This window comes from Colletotrichum higginsianum, chromosome 3, assembly GCF_001672515.1.
Source record: "Colletotrichum higginsianum IMI 349063 chromosome 3, whole genome shotgun sequence".
Taxonomy (NCBI): Eukaryota; Fungi; Ascomycota; class Sordariomycetes; order Glomerellales; family Glomerellaceae; genus Colletotrichum; species Colletotrichum higginsianum.
In genome coordinates this window covers 5827032-5846526 of record NC_030956.1, presented here as the reverse complement: position 1 = coordinate 5846526, position 19495 = coordinate 5827032, and the positions used below count along the sequence as shown (strand labels likewise).

Genomic DNA, 19495 nt, shown 5'->3' with positions numbered 1-19495 from the left:
TTCGCTATCAGCCAGACTATCATCAGTACCCCCCAAGGCACCGTACGTACCAGGGATCTAGATACCTGCTGCTGCCTCAAGTCCTTTCTCTTTCTGCCTTTCACAGGACAACTCTTCAAAACACAAAAATCTCCGAGTAACAACACGTCGCCATCTATTCAATCCTTCATTCATCCATCCGTCCATCCATCCACCTAAACAGACCAGGCATCAGATCAGACCATGCATCACCGCCACCACTGCCATCACCGCCACCACTACTCACTCAACATGTCATGATTCCCCTCCACTCCGCTTACGCTTTCTTTTTCCTCTTCGCTTTGACGCCGTCTCCCAAGCATCCAGGTCTCCGAAAATAAGGGGGAGAGGGGGGTACCCTTGACCATTTTCGCCTTGTATCTGGCCAGTAACAAGATTCCTCTGGAACGTTTCTGCAGTCCGCCGTTTCGACATTGACTCGCACTTCACCACATGTTCCTTTTTGCCCGTCGTCGGCACGAATGGCTTTCTTTACCCGCCCTCCCTCGGCTACACTTGCACATTATGCTGCCGTCGCATCGAGCCTCGAACCTCGAGCCTGGACTAAGGATGTCGAGTAAGGATACAAACGCCAATCTCGTAACTGATCTACTAACTAGCATTTGCCCACGTTGCCTACCGACACCGACACCGACACCGATGCCGACACGGACAACACCGGCACCGTCACCGTCACCGCCTCGTCGAGTCCAATGACATGACAGATACTTCCATGCCGCATGCGTCGCCGTGCTTCAAAGTCGAATTGCTTTGTGTATGGTCCGTACGGATACCTATACGCCCAAAGTATGATGCCATGCTACCTATGTATGCTCGCCACCGCCGCATGTTCAACCCTAGTTACCCCGACCGCCTTTAGCAACGGCTGCCGCCTCTCGCATACGGCCGTATCACATTCACGCCTCGCCCATCGCATCGACTGTCGACATCACCATCACCGCCCAGGAACGCCCTTCCATTTCGTATTCCTTATTACCGTCGCTGCCTTCTTCTTGCCCGCCAGGCCCTTCGCCGGTATTCCACTTGTGCAGCTGATGCATGCGGATCCTGATTCAAACCTCCTTGCCCGCCTCATATCACTTTAACTCATTCACACCCCTCCATGCAAATACACCGTCCAACCGGTTTATCTCGGTATTTCGGCTCCGATCTTTTCCTCGCTTGTCACTCCCTACCTCCCCTTTCCTCTCCCTCTGAGAGTGAGAAAACGAGAGAGAGACATTCTCCCCTCTCTTTCTCTTGGTTTACCATGGTCCTGGAATCCCTGATTGCCTGTCCGTCCCGGTAACCTCGCGCGACACCACGCCTGTCCGCCGCTCTTCGCAGTAGTACCGCACCACCTGGGCCCACGGGTCTCGTCAACAAAGCGCTCCGTCTCTCACTTCCTACTGTTTGACCACCTCGTTCGTGGTGCAACTATTGTATAATTGTGTCCTGGCACATAATTCTTACTGTCAATGCTCCCCCTCCCTCCCCCCGCTTGTTTCTCCCCGGACAGCTACGCATACCTGCCAGCTGACTGGTCCGGCTCTGTCTCTTATGCAAGTCATCCCGCCATAGGGAGTGGGGGGGGGATAAGACTTGGATCGGTACCTTGCGTCCATTGCTTTGCTTTCAAGGATAGGCTCTGGATCCCCCATGTTGCAGATTCATGTTGCCGGGTACAACCCGTCACCCGTCCTATTTTGTTTTGCATTCCTTCAAAACATTCTTTTTTGGCCCACGTAACCAGGAGCCTGGGCCACGGCTTCAGTTTCTCAAGCTTATCCGTATGGATATGGTGATAGCAATACCGCGAGTCGTTGCGGTGTTAGCCGGAATGCGACTGTGTGTTCGTGCGTGAGGAGCAATAGGGCAACGGCTTATCTCTCACTTTCAACCATTGTCTTTTCGACGGCAATAACAAGATTCGCGGCTGAGAGATTTGCGGCGGCGGCTGCACACAGACTATCCGTCTTATTCTCGGGGCTAGCCGACAACACACGCACACACACACGCTCTCTCTCTCCGCCTTTCGGACTCGGGAGCAATTGCCAGGACCAACAGTTCGAAACTTGGCCTCACCTACCAAGATCATGCATGCTGATACTGTTCACGAAGCAGATCTCGCAGTCTTCCTCGGACGCACGTTGGCCGCTCGACCCTCTGCCGTTGTCATCAATCTTTGCAATTGCAACTGCCGTGCGACATCTAACCCATCTGCCTGCTTTGGCTACATATCTAGGTGCAACATCTACTTCTTCGTCGCCAGGAAGCACCAACGCTACCGGTCGAACTCGACACACGGCGGTTGGCTCACGACCTGGGCCAAAGTCCACGCATACATGCGACTGCCGAGACCGAAGACGCAGGCAGCTGTGTGCCACCGTCACGTACCGTGTAGTGTGTACACTACACTACGGCTCTAGGCGCTCTTCCAATTCTTGCTTGGCCCCCGTTGCTTTCAGCTTAGCCTGTACACACAGCCATCACATTGCATGCGGATGGTCGCTGATACCGTGTGTCTTCATCCTCGCTAATCTGCTCCAAGTACGGGGGTCTTGTAACCAGCACTAACCAGCAGAAAAGCCACACCCCATCACCGAAACCAGACTATCGGGCTTCTTTTCAAGCTTCCCTCAACTCTCTTGGCAATTCTGTGATGTTTGGTGTGACCATCGTCATTGAGTTTTTTCGTGCTTGGTGTTCTCTCTTTTCTGTAGTTTCCAAAAAAGAAAAGGATTTTTTTTAGGCCGACTCCCAGAGCTACACGAAAGAATGATTTTAGGCGGGCGAGCGAACATTTGCCTCCCTACTGGCCGGCCCGATTGCCCCTATCATCCGCGAACCTGTTCTATTGACCAAACCAAATACCTCAATAGGCGTATCCTACGTGACTTCATTAAACGATGGGAATCAGAGAGACCACTGAACCCGGCGGCACCCAAAGACAACGACTTGTCTCGAAGCATCATCGCTCAATGGCGTGCTCCAGCGACGGCACACCGGGTCAAACCACCAGTTCATAAAGGCCACAACCGACGCCTTCATGCGCACTCGGTAAAAGACGTTATACTGCGTGTGCCCCGGGCTACCTGTGCAACGTTGCCATGCAGCTTCGACCAATCTGCTCGAATTCCATGACCCAATGCTTTGGATGCTGACCCGTGGATCGAAGACAGCGACCACAAAGGATTGTCTCAAAAGCCCGCGCCCGGCTGCTGGATCTTGGAGCGAAGCAGGGTTGGGACATGCCGGGAGGTCGTGCCGCCGCCCGTACAACAAGACACATAACTGCAACACGCTTCAAGCCTGGGAAGAGCCGAAGGCCACGGATCTTTGGCTGTCTCACGCGATTGGAAGCCCGGCGATAAGGTCCTGGGAAGCCGGGACTGTGATGTGCGTTGCCGCCCCCTGGGTTTATCGTTCTGGGTGAGTGTGTATGTGTGTGCCTGCGCTTCTCGGAGTCAGAGTTGATAGCCAGATAACCACATACTTTCACGACGCTGGATGCCGCAGCATGGGGGTTTCATCCGGCAACAACCCTCAGGGTTTGAACCAGGTGTCACTGTCAGGAGGGGATACTATGGAAACATACCAGATGGCAGACCTCTTGACCCTTGATCTATGCGTCATATGCTCAAACGCACTACCGTAACTTGCGGCAACACAAGCGGCACCGGGAAAGCCGTAGCAGCAGGCTCCATGCTCGTGACACGACAGCAAGCGAATGACAATGGTGGCACGATTCGACTCCGTGGAGGCTCTGCAGAAAGCCGCCAGCATACCTCATCTCTGTTTCTTCCACGATCCTGCAGCAAGGCGTGTGTTACCAGTCAGCAATAAGAAACGAGTACACCAAGCGGGAAGCCTGAAGGGCATCTTCACAGAGAGAGTAGAAGAGAGAGAAAGAGATGCTTCGACCTCAACCAGGCCATGCTGGGTAACGCCAACTATCCTGCTTCAAGGTATCGATCGGTACACCCAGGGATAACCTTGTACAGACAAACTGCTGACCACGTCAAGTCCGCGATATGAAGTTGTGTCGAATCTGCCAAGCAGAGGCCTTCCAAATACATGAGCCGGGAAAGTGGGGAGATGTTGGAATAAGAAACGAGGGCGTTTCGTGGCGCTGGGCAACACTAGGACTAAAAATTCTTTTCTTGGAGGCGCGCGACCCCTGACCAGCATCCGCCATCCGTCCGGGGGATAGGTTGCGAAGGCTTGACGTGTTCATGTGTCTATGCCGCATGCTGCTTGCTGCCTGTTGTAACAGAAGAGTCCCGAGCAGTATCGACCTATCCGTGTTGCAATGAGAAAGATCTCCTGGTGACTCGGGCACTCCCGCGTAGACAAGGCATTTGTTTACATGGCATGGTAGGGGCGGCCGGGGTACCACGGACAGCCACAGCGCTAAGACGGGAATGGCATATTGCACTGGACGTAGCGAGCCCCGGTGCGACTGATTGCGATATCTTGAACAACAGAGGACGAAACTTTTGTGGTCCCAGGTTACTCCTCTCCCTCCTCCTTACGGGAGTACGACTTGCACCAACGGGACACCGGGGCTCACGAGGCACCCAATGGCTTGGCTGGCCCATGGAGACTGCCGCTCGCAATCTCAACTGGTGTTCCCTTTTGGGAGCAGCCCCCGTCAAAAGGTCATTAACATCGCCAGTTTCTGCGTTTGATTTGCAACCACGTGGGAAGATTAATGATCGCCCGTTCGGTTCTGGATACTCATCACCCCAAGAGCCAAGAACAGCCAAGGACACACACCTTTTGCGCTTCCGCCTCGCTCGACTCGCCTCGCCCTTTTCTGTGCCTTGACCGTGCATCCTGGCCTGAGCTGGCGGAGACGGCGGTGGCATATTGGATGTTCTTGGCACGCCTGTCGCTGCGCCCATTCGGATGAACAAATAATACGGATACAAAGGCAAAGGAGGGCGGCGGGCCCTGCTCGGGGGGGGGAGGAGAGGCCAGCGTTGGAGAGATCGACATCAAGCATAACCTTGTCTTGCTGCCCCTCTCTCAGGCGATCCGGCCGGAGCTGCGAGAGACAGGGGGTCCCGGGGGGAGAAAATCTCCCTAGCTCACCGTCGCGTCGTCGAGATAGGCGACGGTTGAGCCAGATAGGCCGGAGCCCAAAGGATCCTCCTTCTTCCACCAAGGTTGACCCCTAGAGCCGTATGCACGGCTCCGTTCACCGAAAAGAGTTGAGGGAGATGGATGGTGGGAAGCTGCATCATCTTGAGCACGAATAGTCGTCAGATGATGCATATTGCTCGCGGCACCTGGTTCTGGTTGCTGCACGTCTCGCCCGCTCTCTTCACCTCTGTTGACTGTCGACCTGACTGACATCCGGGCGTCATGTCCCAGCTGTATACCGCTTCACTTCCGATGAACGGAACAGGCATAATGCTGAGGCACGAAAGGATCCATATCATCCTTGAGCAGCGTTTCCGGCCACACAGCTGTCAGGCGTGCCGGCTCCCAATGTTCTGTCCACCAAACCAAATCCTGCCCAGCGCATCCTGGCGTTCCCTGACCTGGTGGATAGAGATGAGGCGCAAACCGATGTCGGCATCTCGGATCTCCCACGCTGAGCCCCCGCTAGCTCGGCCAAGATGACCGCCAAACGGGAGACGGTGGATGACGGGATCCACGCGTTGTCTTTCAAACCTGGACGCGTCTTTCGAACAGAGGGCGAGCGGCCCGAGAGATGACTTTCATAGTGATGCACGAACCGATGCTTCCCCCCCTCGTTTCTTCTTCCTTTCTTTTCTTCTCTGAATGCCGGGACCTTTCGATGGAGAGACTCTGCACAGCGTTCCGGTGCCAGGTAGGCGGCCATGAGGGTGGGAGTGGGAGTGGGAGGGAAAGATAGAATCTTCTCCAAGGGACGATACGAGTCTGATGGCATTGTTGCAAGGTGTGCCACTTAACCCAAAACCGCACGACCTTTTGCAGCTCACCTCACCATCCATTGCGCCTCGCACCGCCAAGGCTCAAGAAGTATCGTCTTCCGTACACTACTGCAACCGTCTCTCTCTCTTTCTTATCTCAGTCTCTCTCTGATCTCTGTCCCTCGGCGGGCAAAAGAAACGTTATATGGATAACGGTGGCTGACTCTCTCTCGCCGCACGGCGCTCTGCCACCCAATCTCTCGGCCAGAAATGCCAACCAACAGATCCCCATGCAGGGCTTGATCAGAGTCAGTCTCGCTCGTGAAGGTCCTCCATTGGTCCAGCCCCTCGTCGTCATTCAAGCCCCGAGGGGCTGCGGCGTCTGCTGTGCGCTCGTGGCCGATCAAGCCCCTGGTTTCTTCTTTTCTCTCTCCTTTCTTTCTCTCCTTCGGGTCCGCCCGAGGATTGGCCTGCTCAAGGGGTGAGTATTGGAAAACCTCGATGCACGGGTTTCTTTGAGGGATGGCCGAAGGGGGTGTGTATCGATGACAGAGCGGGGGGTGTGTATGGCAAGTATCGTGCTGCAATGTCCATGGGAGACGCACATTGCCCGCCGTATTGCCTAGTTTTTTGACCGATTGACCACTTTCACTCTCCAAGGGTCTATTTGGCGAAGCGATACTCAAAAGGGCAGAAAGCATCTTAGTCCTTGCAAGGGGAAGCGAGAATGCGCGACGACGACAGACGCTGACGCGGTACTTTTTGGCGGCATTGCGTTGACGGCGAGTTGCAGTTGACCAAGTTCCAGGGCCCTTCACAAGACGGGGGGATTCACGGCGGGTTCTTGATGAACAAACCTGATCCCTCCAGCCGTGTTGAAGATCCCAGCCAGTATTCAATGCTCGTCTCGTTGTGTTTCATGGCCGCGATACTCCCGCACTGCCGCCGCCGATCCGATTCTTGCACCCTCCGGCGGTCAGTGTCCGATCGATGTTCTCGATACTGGGGCACAGGAACAGAAATTCGGTGGCAGAAGTAGGAGCAGTTGCCAGTTTACCCCGTGACGAAGAAGGGCACCTCGCTCATTTCGCTTTCCCCTGCTTTCCAAAGCCCAGTGATCAAAAGCGCCCCGGTCGAAAAGGACGGCGCCGTTCAGGGGGGCGCTTCGGGAATCAAGACACGACGTGCTCGAATAGGCGAGCTCTGGTGCTCGCCTTTCCCGGCGCGGGTGCTCAACTCCTGTCTGTCCTACGGTAAGCTTCTCAGTTGGAACTGGTCAAGGAGATGAAGGGAACGATGCCAGCTGGAGGTCTCGGCAAGTGTTGATTATGGTTCCCCACTTGGGCCGCCTGTGCTTCTCTCTCGCCTCTTCCTTCTCATCGAACTAGATATCGACGTGGGCGATGATGGCCTAACCGGACCGGACCGGACCGATAAGGTTACAGGTGAGTTTGGCATTGCCCATCAGAGGATCGGTCTCAAGAACAGGTCACACTCCCGTCTGAGCACGTCTTGAAATGGGGATGGGGCGACGGGAGTTGTACGATCGTCCGCATTCTCTCGGGTTGTCAGGACAAGTGGTCATTATCGTTGGAGGCCTCGGCAGTGGGCTTTTGCAGTGGCGAGGGTGTGTCGTGGCTCTTGTCTCGCGGCAGCGGAGCCGTGAGTTTGGCGTTGAATCACGCCGTGTCGGTCGGTCCGAGCATGGCTGTTTGGGGGGTTGTGAGGACTGTCTGGCGCCATGCGGGTTCAACATTCTGCCGTTGGGTCAGGTGGGCTTGGTCTCTTGGTGCCGTGCGGGTGGCCTTGCGTCGAGCTGACTTGGGTGGTTGGCAAATGGCCACGGTCACAAGGTGTCGAGGTCGATGTGAGGACTGGATGAATGCCTCTTGATGATCGCCTTCACCTCTGTGTTTGGTCTTGAAGCGGTTATGGTTCCCTTGTAAAAGTGATGTTAGCAGGAGAATGAGCATGTTCAATAAGGAACTCCCGAGTAATGAAGCTGAATGATACGTCGTTGACTGAAGCTATCGCAATGTGCTCCTCCGGTCCACGACCTCTATCAAAACACAACATGGCATCTCGGTTCTCTTTTTTTTCTTCTTCCCGTCTTCTCCCAGTGTACCGTACTCGTCAATGCCGTAGACTAAACTCGACAGCAACGTGAAGTCGTTCCAAGTCATCACTCTTATCGTACCAGGTGTCTTTTTCCAGGTTTTCCCACTCGCCCATCTATAGTTGGTGTTTTCCTCCATCATGCTATCGACATGTCTCTCTCTCTCTCTAGACTGTAACAGTCATTCGTCGCCATTATGCTACCGCGCAGCTCCAAGGTCTGTTTACAGCTCCTCCTTGACGGTCCTCTGCGTGCGGTCATGGCTCTTGGCCTTGAAGCCGTCGCCGGGCGTCGCGATCCTCCTCAGACGGAAGACCTTGGCCGCGTGGCTAGGGACCTTGGCCTTCAGGACACCCTTGGCCGCGACCTCGCCGACCTTCTTGCCAAAGAGCCTCGGGTCCTCTCTCTCGAGGCCGACGGCATAGGGGATCTCGGTGGCGTTGTACCAGTTGGCCTCGTTGAGGATCTTGGCCCGCGCGTCGTGGCTCTCGGCGGCGAAAAGCGACTCGGCCGTCTGGGTGGACATGCGGTCGGCCCAGAGGTCGTGGACGGCCCAGGCGGACTTGACCTGGGGCGCGGAACCGCCGGGGCCGTCAGAGACGAAGATCTCGGCGAGCGACGACTCCATGTCGAGGTCGGCGCCGGCGGCGTTGAGGAAGATGACGACCTGGTCGCCGTTCTCGAGACGGCCGCTCCACACCTGGGCCTCGGCGACGCCGTGCTCGTCCGGGATCAGGGCGCCGCCGACGTCCCTCCGGACGCGCAGGGCGCTGCGGCCGTGCGGGTCCTGGCTGAGGGCGATGATGGCCGGGTTGTTGACGATGCTCAGGGCGTCGGCGGGCATGGAGCGCAGGTCGTTGCCGAGCATCAGGGGCGACTTGAGGGCGGCCCAGAGGGCGAAGTGCGCCTTGTACTCCTCGTCCGTCATGCCGCCCTGGCCGACCTCGAGCATGTCGAGGTCGTTCCAGCCGCCGGGGATGCTGCGGTCGGCGAATGTGGCGACGCGGTTGAGGATGAAGAGGACGGAGCAGTGGGTGCCCGGGGCGATGCAGAAGGGGTCAGCGGCCGAGGAGCAGCTGCAGAGGTCGTCGGGCCGGGTGAAGGAGTCGTAGATGTCGCCCGACATACGCCAGGCGTTGGAGAGGGACATTCCCCACTGGGGGTTTCGGGTTTGTCAGTTTGTACGATTGGGAGGGAGGGATGTATGAATGAATGGGAAACAGAAAGGATGTTGGGGGAGGAAGGGAGGGAGGGAGGGCTTACGGTATGGACGTAGTCTTCGCCCCAGTTGCAGAGACTCAGGGCGATGGGCCGCCCCGTCGCGTTGAGGGCGTCGGCCATGACCTTGAAGCGGTTGAAGGAGATCTGGGGCGTGCCCATGCGGCCCATGTGGTAGCAGTTGTCGTACTTGAGGAAGTCAACGCCCCAAGATGCGAAGCTCTGGGCGTCGTCCTTTTCATGGTCGAGCGAGCCGGCTTTTGTTTGTTTAAATGTGTCAGTCAGAGCCGTCCTTCATGATATGTAACAGGGACATGGTCGTTCTTGATGATCATTGTCATGAGACTACTCTTCAGAGGACACCGTTCTCATGATGTGGAATAAGACTTTTTGAATACGGGGTCAAAAACAGACTCACCAAATCTCGCGCACGTCATCTCGCCGGCGCTGGAGTACATGCCGTACTTCAACCCCAGGCTGTGGAGGTGGTCCGAGACGTGGTTCAGGCCGTTGGGGAACTTGTCGAGGTTCGGCTGCAGCTTGCCCTGGGCATCGCGGCCGTTGACATCCTGCCAGCAGTCGTCCAGCACGACGTGGTTGTAGCCCAGGTCACGCAGGCCCAGGCTAACGACGCGCTCCGATGTGCTCAGGAGGAGGTCCTCGGAGACGTCGCACGCGAAGGCGTTCCAGTTGTTCTGGCAGACGGACGTCAGTGACTTGATACTTTACATGTACTGGGACGAGAAAAGGAAAGGCAAAAATTAAAATTGCAATAAAAAGATTCCTGAAAACTTCGTTTGTCAACTTACCCAGCCCATCGGCGGCGTATCGGCCAGGCCATTGCTGAGAGCCGCCACTCGTCCCGCGGATGCGATGGCGGCGACGAGGCCTAGTGATCTGTAAGCCATATTTGGAGTTTTTTTTCGTGTTTTTTTTCCCGAAGTCGAGAAACGGCAATGACTTCGACGTCAGTATTTGCTTGTCTAAAGTTGAGTGCGCGTTGCCGGGAATCAATTCTTATACCGTCTCTCGAGCAGGAAAAGTGGCATCGCGGGTCCGTTCAGCGCCCCTCCCGTCTCCTCCATCACGAACAGTCTTCCAAGTTTTCCCCCACACATCGTATCTCTGTCCCTCTCTCTCTCTCTGTGTGTGTGTGTGTGCGCGCTTGCTTGCTGCTTGACTAACAAGCTACATGATGCCCGTCGCCAAGTGAGGGGGCGCATCCATCAGACGGTGAGGTTGGTCGACCGGGGGCGGAGAACTCGATCAAGTTTCCCGCCCTTCTCCGCAATCCAACCGCATACCAAACAATCCCCGAGTCATTCCCACACTTTCACCACGTGCGAGAAAGAGAACGGGGTTTGCCAAGAGGAACCCCGCTGTCAAGCAAGAGTTGGTTGGTTGGCCGGTGTAATTCTCGGAATAAGAGCTTTACAAGACGCCCAAGTTGACAACCAACCCCCTTGTCACGAACGAGCATGAGCCGCTTCGGTCAAGTCAACATTGACTTGTCAGTGTCACATGCGAGAGAGACAGAGACACAGGCAGAGAGAAAACGAGTAAACCTCTCGAATCCACTTTGTTAATTCTGTGGACTCCTCTGGGGTTCCGCTTAGACTCTCTACCCATTGGGTCTGGGCCTCCAGTTTCATATCAACGGGCCAAGAGTCCAGAATCGGATCTCCCCCAGCTTCACCACACAACCCACACGATCACAAGACCACAACTTGGCATCATCACATCGGGACCCATCGGGTCACCGCGGCCGCCCCTCCATCGTCCACAGCGACTCCATCTCCTCCCCATCCCCGCGCCGGCTTGTTCCGGCCGCGGCCTCCTTCTCCTCCATCGGCTCGGCAAACTCGACCAGGAACCGCAGCATCCAGCGGTCCAGCACGAAGCTGGTGTCGATGCTCGTCCGCGCCGTCTCGTGGAACGCCCTCAGCCGGCTGATGGCCCGGTCGACGGTCGGCCAGTAGCACCGCAGCTGCAGAAGCAGCTCATAGTTCCTCTCGAGACGCCGCCGCGCCAGGCCGATGTCGGCCTCGTCGCCGCTGAGCAGCAGCGTGTGGATCTGCACCGTCGACGCGATCACCAAGACGTGCGCCGCCATCGTGTACCGCACGTCGGCGCCGGCCGTCGTCTGCGCGCGGTACACGACGTCGCACAGCCTCGCCGCGTGCTCCTTGCACCGCGTCGCGTACGAGTCCCGCCGCGCCACCGACGCCGACGCCGTCGGGTTGATGGCCGTCGTCGTGCCCGCGCCGTACAGGAACTGGTAGTACAGCAGCTGGCCGAAGTGGTAATATCCGAGATACACGGCCGCGAACGTCCGCCCGAGCCCCCGCGCCGCGAACCACGCAAAGTTCTCGGGCGTGTCGCGCATGTTGTCCGGCAGCGCCGCGAGCCAGCCCTCCATGCGCGCGTGGAGCGCCTCCACGCCGCTCTCGAGCGCGTCCCAGTCCGGGTTCTCGGCCACGCACCGCTGGTTGAAGTCGTTGACGTCGAGCAGGATCCTGTTGAGCCGCACCATCTGCGAGAGGTGCTGCGAGCTCTGTCCCGACAGCAGCGTCGCACCCGCGGCGGACACACCGGCAGCAGCAGCCGCCGCCCCCGCGGACGCGGCGGAGGATGATGACGCACCGCTGCGGCTCAACGAGACGAACGGCAGATCGTCCATCGGCAGGGGGATGTCGGATCTCGCCGGCAGCAGCTTGGGCAGCTTCACCGCGGTGGATGACCACACGTCAATCATGCAGAGTGACCACCAGACTGGGGGAGAGGGGAACCAGCAGTGTCAGTTTTGGGTTTCGTTTCCCCTCGTGCCTTGCAGATGCCGCCCGCCCACGTTGCAGATGCACACACGTTGCAGACGATCAACTTGGCAGATACGACGGGGGGGGGATGAAAGGGGAACCAGGGCAGGCTTACCCCGTATATTAATCTCCCGTTCCAGCAGACTGGTTGCCGGTCTGTTGGGTAGGTCCAGGAGTTGCGCCATGCGGCATGCGACGCCGTAGTAGATGTTCTCGGCCTCTCCATTGCCATCAGCAGTCCAGGCTGCTCCTATCAACACGCAGAGCTGTATCGTAGTCAACGACACGTCGCGGATGTTGAAAAACCCCTCGGCGGCCTGCAAGTACCCCTGTGCTCTATGCCGAGGGTCGACGTCGGCCAAAGTCGGATCCGTCGAGAACCTAGAACTTCTGTTAGTGGACCGGTCGTCATGTCTCGTCTCATTCCTCCCTCCGTTCAGTTACACATCATCAGCCTTGGCGGCCGAGGCAGATGGGACATTCATCAGACAGAACACGTGGACAGACAGACCTTGCAGACAGGGCGCAGATGCCGTACAGGATACCGTGGGGGACTCGGTCGCCGAGCGCATCCTCGACGAAGCTCGGCCGATGGAACAGGGAGTGGAACTGGTCATGGATGTAGTCGAAGTAGAGTCTCAGCAGCTCCAGACGCACCGGCAGGGGAGGGAGCGTGGCATGCGGAGGAGGGGGTGGAGGAGCCGTCTGGCACCGGGCACACTGGCCACCGGCGCGGGAGACGGGCGACGACGCACTCGCGTATCCCTGCTGCGACCGGCCTTGCTGCTCTTCCTGACGCTGTCTACGCTGGTTCTCCCGCTGCTCGTAGTAGCCGCCCTCGGGAGGCCTTTGGTCGCATTTTAGACCTCTCTCGCTGCAGTATATGCAGTCGTCTAGGCCTTGCCGGGTTTGGCATCTGCGCCGGCGGGCCCTGTGGGATGAATTCCGTGTCAGGTCACCAGGCGACTCGCAACGTCATTGTGGGAGAAAAGAAAAAAGAAAAAAAAAGAAGAAAAAGCTCGCTGGGGTGGACAAGGGGTGTACCGGCAGGCAGCACAAGCCGAGGGTTTCCGCATGCCGCGCGGGGCTCGCTCAGAAATCCCTCGGACTGAAGACCGAGACGCGTTTGTATGCTCTCAAGGCAATGTGTGAGTGATAGGCCACTGAAGACTGCTGGCTGTGTCGGTCCAGCCCAAGTCTATCCCGCGTCTTGGTAGTGAGTGTAGCAAGTAGTTTGGGGGGGAAAGATGGAAACAAATGGGGCCGTTGGCCAGCCGCACGAGCAGAAGAGGCGCCAAAAAGAGAAGAGAGTGAGTATGAGTATGAGTGTGACCGTGGGTGTGAGAGGTGAGAGTGAGAGCCGGGGATTGGTTGTGAGTGAGTGAGTGAATGAGTGAACATGTTCCGTATTTTCACCACGCGGTGGTTACCCGGCCGAGTTTGGCTTCGACCCGGGGGGGCAAACCCCGACAAGGATCATGGGTCGTGAACCACCTCTCCCCACTCTCGTCCCCGGTTCACCAAGGACAGATCAGGAAAAGGCGGCGGAAAAGGGGCGGGAAACCGGCCTCAACCCCGGCCGCGGCCATCGGTGCTGTGTCGCCCACAATCGTTCGACGAATGACCGCATCTCGTTGCTCCCCCCAAAAGTCTCGACCGATCGTCGTCTCGAGCCCCAGATATTTCCCCATGGGGCCCTCACAGAACGGCTGTCTGACTTTGATGTGTGGGTGTGTCTCCGGCGTTGCCTCTTAGAACGTCTTGTTGCTTCAATGCCAATGTTGCCCCCATCACCCCTCCCCTTCCCCCGGTTCTCTCTCCGAGATGGGTTGATGGGGTTCTCCGCATTGCCTCGGCAAGTCATACCCGTCCATTCATTGTATTGTTCTCCTTTGGGTTGGGAGGTTTTTTTCCCTTTCTTTTTGCTCTCTCATGTCAAGAGCCGGACGAACCATGCAAGGGTGTGTGCTATATGCAACCTTGCCTATTCCCCCGCCATCGTCTTTCTATAAAGTCAACGTCGTGTCCCACTGTTGTACACGACGTTTGGGAATAACCTCGTTCGCAACTCCTCTTGATCCCCCTTTGGCGGTAACACTTCTCAAGACTTTCCTTCATCATGGCTCACCAAGACAAGGCCGTGGGCGCCGAGGTGCTTCCAGCCGTCAGCCACCACAATGACCAGGGCGAGGCCATCACGGCCATGCAGAACGAGCGCCAGATGAGCGTCAGGGACTCGTTCCGCTTCTGGCCCAAGGCGATTCTCTTCTCCTTCATCATTTCCCTCGCCATCATCATGGAGGTATGCCGTTTTCCAAACCCCCCTTGAAACAGCACTGACCGGCTCTGCTAGGGTTATGACACAAACTTGATGAGCAACTTCTATGTCTTCCCGGCCTTCATGAAGAGATACGGCGACCAGGTCGGTCCCGATGGGGAACCTCTGATCTCGGCCCGCTGGCAGACCATCATCAACAACGGCACCCAGGTCGGTTCCATCATCGGCCTCATCATCAACGGCTTCATCACCGAGTGGATCGGCTACAAGAAGACCATGATCGTCTCCATGATTGCCATGATCGGCGCCGTCTTCATCCCCTTCTTCTCCAACGGCCTGCCCATGTTCTTGGCCGGAGCCCTGATCCAGGGTGTGCCGTGGGGCATCTTCCAGACCCTCGCCGTCACCTACGCCGCCGACATCTGCCCCATGTCCTTGAGAGGTTACATGACATCCTGGGTGTAAGTTGAAGATGCATGCCGCGTCATCGACAGACGTCTCACGAGAATGATAAAAAGCTGACGACGGGCATACAGCAACATGTGCTGGGTCATCGGACAGCTGATTAGCAGTGGCATGCTCCGCGGACTGCTGCAAATCGACAACGAGTGGGGATACCGCATCCGTAAGCCAACCCGGACCTCACGAGTCTACTTGCTTGCTGAACTAACACCCCAAACAGCCTTCGCCATCCAGTGGGTCTGGCCCGTTCCCATCATCATCGGCACGCTCTTCGCCCCCGAGAGCCCCTGGTGGCTCGTCCGCCAGAACCGCCTCGAAGAGGCCAAGGAGTCGGTCCGCCGGCTGACGTCCCCCCAGAGCGGCGTCGAGTTCGACCTCGACGCCCACATTGAGATGATGCGCCTCACGAACCAGTTCGAGATCGAGGTCAGCTCGGGCGCCCACTACTGGGACTGCTTCCGCGGCGTCGACCTCCGCCGCACCGAGATTGCATGCATGGTCTGGCTGACCCAGTCCTTCTGCGGCGTGCCCTTCATGGGCTACGGCACCCAGTTCATGATCAACGCCGGCCTCAGCAACGAGAACGGCTTCACCATGAGCCTGATCCAGAACTGCATCGGCCTCATCGGCTGCATCATCGCCTGGTACATCATGACCCACATCGGCCGCCGCACGCTGTACCTCGCCGGCCTGTCCGCCATGTTCGTCATCCTCATCGTCATCGGCGGCATCGGCATCCCCCAGGACGAGGCCGGCCTGCCCGCGAGGTCCTGGGCCGTCGGCTCCCTCATCATCGTCATGCTCTTCGCCTTCCAGCTCAGCGTCGGCCCTTCCTGCTACACCCTCGTCGCCGAGGTGCCCTCCACCCGCCTCCGCGTCAAGACCGTCGCCCTCTCGCGCGCCTTCTACAACTCGGGCGGCTTCATCGTCAATGCCATCCAGCCCAAGATCGTCGGCGTCAACGACTGGAACTGGGGCGCCCGCGGCGGCTTCTTCTGGGCCGGCATCACCCTGCTGTTCCTGACCTGGACCTTCTTCCGCCTCCCGGAGCCCTTTGGCCTCACTTACTCGGAGCTCGACCTGCTGTTCGAGCACCGCGTCGGCGCCCGTCACTTCTCTCAGGAGGCCGCCGATTCTCTGCGCCCGCAGTTGGAGGAGGTCGCCAACCGCAATGAGAAGGTGACCGCTGTCGTGAGCCACCAGGAGAGTTAGATAGCAGTGTCACACGCTGCAGTAGGCAGAGTTGCGCCCATCTCAAAAGCATCCAAAATCGTGTTGTCCTCTTGGTCCAGGGCTTAGGAGGACTTCTCAAAACAGATTAATAAGTAACCACCATCTAATATAATACCCCAACGCGTTATGACAGAAATGCATTTGTCCCACTTTTTACTCTTCCTTTTCTCCCGGCAGTGTGACATTTTAATGACCACGAATGCATGAGAAAACTGCCATTTTGGATTCAAACCCCCTAGCCAGTTGGGTCGGAAATTTTCAAAGGCAATATCGACATCACTGGCTTCTATTTATACAGAAGAGAGCCCTTCGCGCCGCGTGGGTCTCCAACCTATCGTACAATGGTAGATAATTGAATATCATGGTCGTACAAGTGTATGGCGATCACGGGGCCAGGCTGATGCAGCCGTTGGCGCTGTCCTCTTGGAAGACGCCGCTGTAGATGACGGCCTCGTCGATCCCAGCCGGCTGGAAGCCGTTCTTGGTGATATCGCCCTGGCCGCCGACGGGCTTCTTCAGCAGACCAAAGTGGTACTGCCCCTGGCCGGTAACGTTATTGACTTGAACATCACCCTGAGCCTCAAGATCGTTGTTGTCGGTGGAGTAGAACACCTGCGCCGTGCTAGCAAGAGAGTGTCAGTTCCACGTACGCAACCACAGCCGGCTCGGGTGAGAGCAGCTTACTTGGCGTCAAAGTTCAGGGTAACGGCGAAGTTGTGAACGACGCCCTCGGTGAACGAGGTGCTAAAGAGAACGGGGGGCGCCGGCTTGGTGTTGACGTTGCCAAAGAGTGTGAGAGTATCCGGGTCGGCGTTGGGGTCGCCGCCCAGGATGGTCCCGGCCTTGAGGACGACCTGATTTGTGCTGAAGTCGTTGCTCTCGAGGAAGGCCATCTGGTACTCGTGCGAGAGGTTAAGTGGCCGTTGGGCGTCCTTCTGGATACTGAAATGAAGCGTCTTGATGCCAGTTGTGGACGCGTCGGTGCCCGAGTTGCTGGCCGGGATCAGTTCGGCGCGTCGGAAGCTCGTCTGGTTGTTAAAGATGGACTGGTCACTGGAAGTGAGAGAGGGAGAGTGTGTCAGCTAGCTGGTCATGTGTGCGGGCGGCGTTGCGCAACCCGGGTTTCGTACCTGATGGCGACGGCGAGAGGCACGTTGTCGTTTCCGTCAAAGGGAGAGCTGTTTTCGTTGGGCAATTGGAGAACCTGGCTGAAGGTCAAGCCTGCGCCAACGACATTCTTCGGATTGAATATGTTGTTGTTGGCGTCAAAGGCCTCTACTTCGGTGCCGACGGGGATGCGGCCGTCGAATTGCAGTGTGCATTGTTGGGCAACTGCTCCCGAGACGAACGAGAGCAGAGCGAAGCACTTGGAGTATTGCATGCTGAAGTGTGAAACTGGACCTGCCTGTAGTGTAGAAAAAGAGTGAAAGTAAGTAGGAATTATTACAAGAAAGAAAGACTTTACACATGAAGCGGAGAAACCGACAATCGGGATATAATTGAGCTGGTAGGTCAACTGAGATGGCGACAGCGATGACATTTTATATCGGTCATGTCTAACTTGACAACACTATTGCCTGCCTATATGGTTCCGGGCCGGGAATATTCTTGGGATGCACCGATCAACGGCGACTCATGCGCTAGCACTCAGCAGCAGTTCGGGGACGTGTTCGTCGTGTCTTTGGATTCGGGAACGGAACGAGCTGAGGCCTGGACGGAAACCTCACAACCCGGGCCCTTCGATGCCAGCCAGCACACAGTAGACGACCAAAATTAAAGGAGGCACGGCGATCAAAAACAAGGTGTGCCAGCTGAGGAAGGTTTCTCTCAGACCGGGGTGCTCCGTGAGCAGCGGCCCCGGCCTTAAGGTTGACACGAGGTGGGATGCAGGCGGCCAACGAGCCGGCGTCAACGTTCAAGAGAGCCGTCACGGGGGGGGGGTGTGGATGTGGAGGTGGAGGTGGGAGGTAGATCAAACGACGACGTCGCAGTCACGCCAGTCTCCCTTCCAAGCCTTCATTCAAAATGCGTCCCAAGTTCAACGTTGTCACCGGCCTCATCTCATGCCGGTCCTTTTTTGGGAGATGCACACCCCAGCACCAACGGGTTTTGCGCACTGGCGATGAATTCCAGCAGCTGACTCACTTTCCCCGCTGTCCAAGTATCATCTTACTCTTCTAGAAAAACGGCTCCACGCTGAATGGACGCTGGAGATGATGCTGTCATGCCAAGCTGCCGGATCTATAACGTCGGGCGACCCGGACAGATGTGAAGGGTTCATACACCCAGCGCGGCGTCGCCGGTGAGGGATCCCGTCTCGATGCCGTTCGCTAGGAGTGTTCTGTTGCCACCAATGGGCGGGCGGGTGTGTCGGTATATCGGGGTGCCTGGCGGGAATTGCACGTCCGCAGAGCTTGTCCTTATTGTCACGTTTTCTGAGTTGAATATCGTCCGTCACAATCTCTTCTGCCCTCTTGACTTTGTGGATAAAATGGCCGGTCACAGCGGTGCGTTGACGGGTAAATGTCAAATCGACAACCACTCGGACGCCTGAGCGATGACATTTCTTTTACGTCAGCCGCCAGCGGACCAAGCGTGTGTCGTGGTTGCGTAACGGCCCATGCTACCTGTCAAAAGGTTGTGGTGATAGTTGCTTGGACAGAACGAATCGGGAGGACGGTTGAATTGAACAAGAGTGAGACTGAGCTTGAGACAGTGAGTGAGAGAGGCAGATACAACCAGCCACTGGAACACCGTTGAAGAGTTGCCCCACGTCATTCCTTATCGGTCTGTTTTATCGTCGTCGTTATCGTAATCGCTATCAACCATCATAGGTGGGTCTTCGGCGATCCATCCCACTAAGGTATGGCGAAGTTAGCGATCGAGGCCACTAACGCTAGGCTATTGCCGCCTCTGGGTTTGCGGGAAGTCGCGGTTCACAATAACACAAGGAACCTCGAGTAACCTTCCGTTAACATCCTCAACATTGCTCGAGCGGTTCAGTCCCCCCTCGCCGTGAACCCTCGGCGCGTCTTCCGCCCCATGCAAACAAGATACAACGGCAGGCATATTATCTAAGCATCTGTAGCTTCGATCGTTAAGCTTTCGAGCTTTGAACTTCCCGAGCACCTTCTGAGACGCGTCGGGCTGTCCAATATCGAGCTTGGCTTACCTAGGTCTTGAACCTTCCTCCGCGCTACCACCTACCAGACCGTCACTTTCGACCTCACGGCCTCACCTCTCCTTTTCGGACAATTGACCGTCAATCAATTCCTACCCAGAGAGACCGCTGGGTCTCGAGGCTCCGAGCTGGTTCCGTGCCACTGACAGCGAGCTTTGTCCGGCAGACCCTGGCAGCGCGAACCCCGGTCTGGCAGCTTGGGCCTACCGCGTCTGTCTCTGCGTCTGCGTCTGCATCCGCTTCCAGCTTCCAGCCTCCTTCGCTACC

At 57.1% G+C, this 19495-nt stretch overlaps 6 protein-coding genes across 6 annotated transcripts; 2 read left to right on the top strand and 4 right to left on the bottom strand.

Moving 5' to 3' along the window:
- Positions 1-3754: 3754 nt before the first annotated feature.
- Positions 3755-4202, top strand: CH63R_05314 (uncharacterized protein; the record flags this gene model as incomplete). The annotated part of the gene is made up of 2 exons (XM_018300289.1): positions 3755-3986; positions 4045-4202. 2 exons carry the CDS (start codon positions 3755-3757, stop codon positions 4200-4202), a joined length of 390 nt encoding a protein of 129 aa, XP_018161535.1.
- Positions 4203-5495: 1293 nt separating this feature from the next.
- On the bottom strand, positions 5496-5941 carry CH63R_05313 (uncharacterized protein; the record flags this gene model as incomplete). The annotated part of the gene is made up of 2 exons (XM_018300288.1): positions 5496-5700; positions 5766-5941. 2 exons carry the CDS (start codon positions 5939-5941, stop codon positions 5496-5498), a joined length of 381 nt encoding a protein of 126 aa, XP_018161534.1.
- A 2322-nt stretch (positions 5942-8263) lies between these two features.
- On the bottom strand, positions 8264-10099 carry CH63R_05312 (Alpha-galactosidase; the record flags this gene model as incomplete). Its single annotated transcript, XM_018300287.1, has 4 exons — positions 8264-9196; positions 9304-9515; positions 9677-9981; positions 10068-10099. The coding sequence occupies 4 exons, from the start codon at positions 10097-10099 to the stop codon at positions 8264-8266; spliced, it is 1482 nt and encodes a 493-aa protein (XP_018161533.1).
- Positions 10100-11014: 915 nt separating this feature from the next.
- On the bottom strand, positions 11015-12259 carry CH63R_05311 (C6 transcription factor; the record flags this gene model as incomplete). Its single annotated transcript, XM_018300286.1, has 2 exons — positions 11015-12030; positions 12190-12259. 2 exons carry the CDS (start codon positions 12257-12259, stop codon positions 11015-11017), a joined length of 1086 nt encoding a protein of 361 aa, XP_018161532.1.
- Positions 12260-14193: 1934 nt separating this feature from the next.
- Positions 14194-16026, top strand: CH63R_05310 (Sugar porter family MFS transporter; the record flags this gene model as incomplete). Its single annotated transcript, XM_018300285.1, has 4 exons — positions 14194-14376; positions 14428-14813; positions 14889-14977; positions 15035-16026. The coding sequence occupies 4 exons, from the start codon at positions 14194-14196 to the stop codon at positions 16024-16026; spliced, it is 1650 nt and encodes a 549-aa protein (XP_018161531.1).
- A 405-nt stretch (positions 16027-16431) lies between these two features.
- Positions 16432-17587, bottom strand: CH63R_05309 (uncharacterized protein; the record flags this gene model as incomplete). The annotated part of the gene is made up of 3 exons (XM_018300284.1): positions 16432-16669; positions 16732-17100; positions 17178-17587. The coding sequence occupies 3 exons, from the start codon at positions 17585-17587 to the stop codon at positions 16432-16434; spliced, it is 1017 nt and encodes a 338-aa protein (XP_018161530.1).
- Between the last annotated feature and the right edge of the window lie 1908 nt (positions 17588-19495).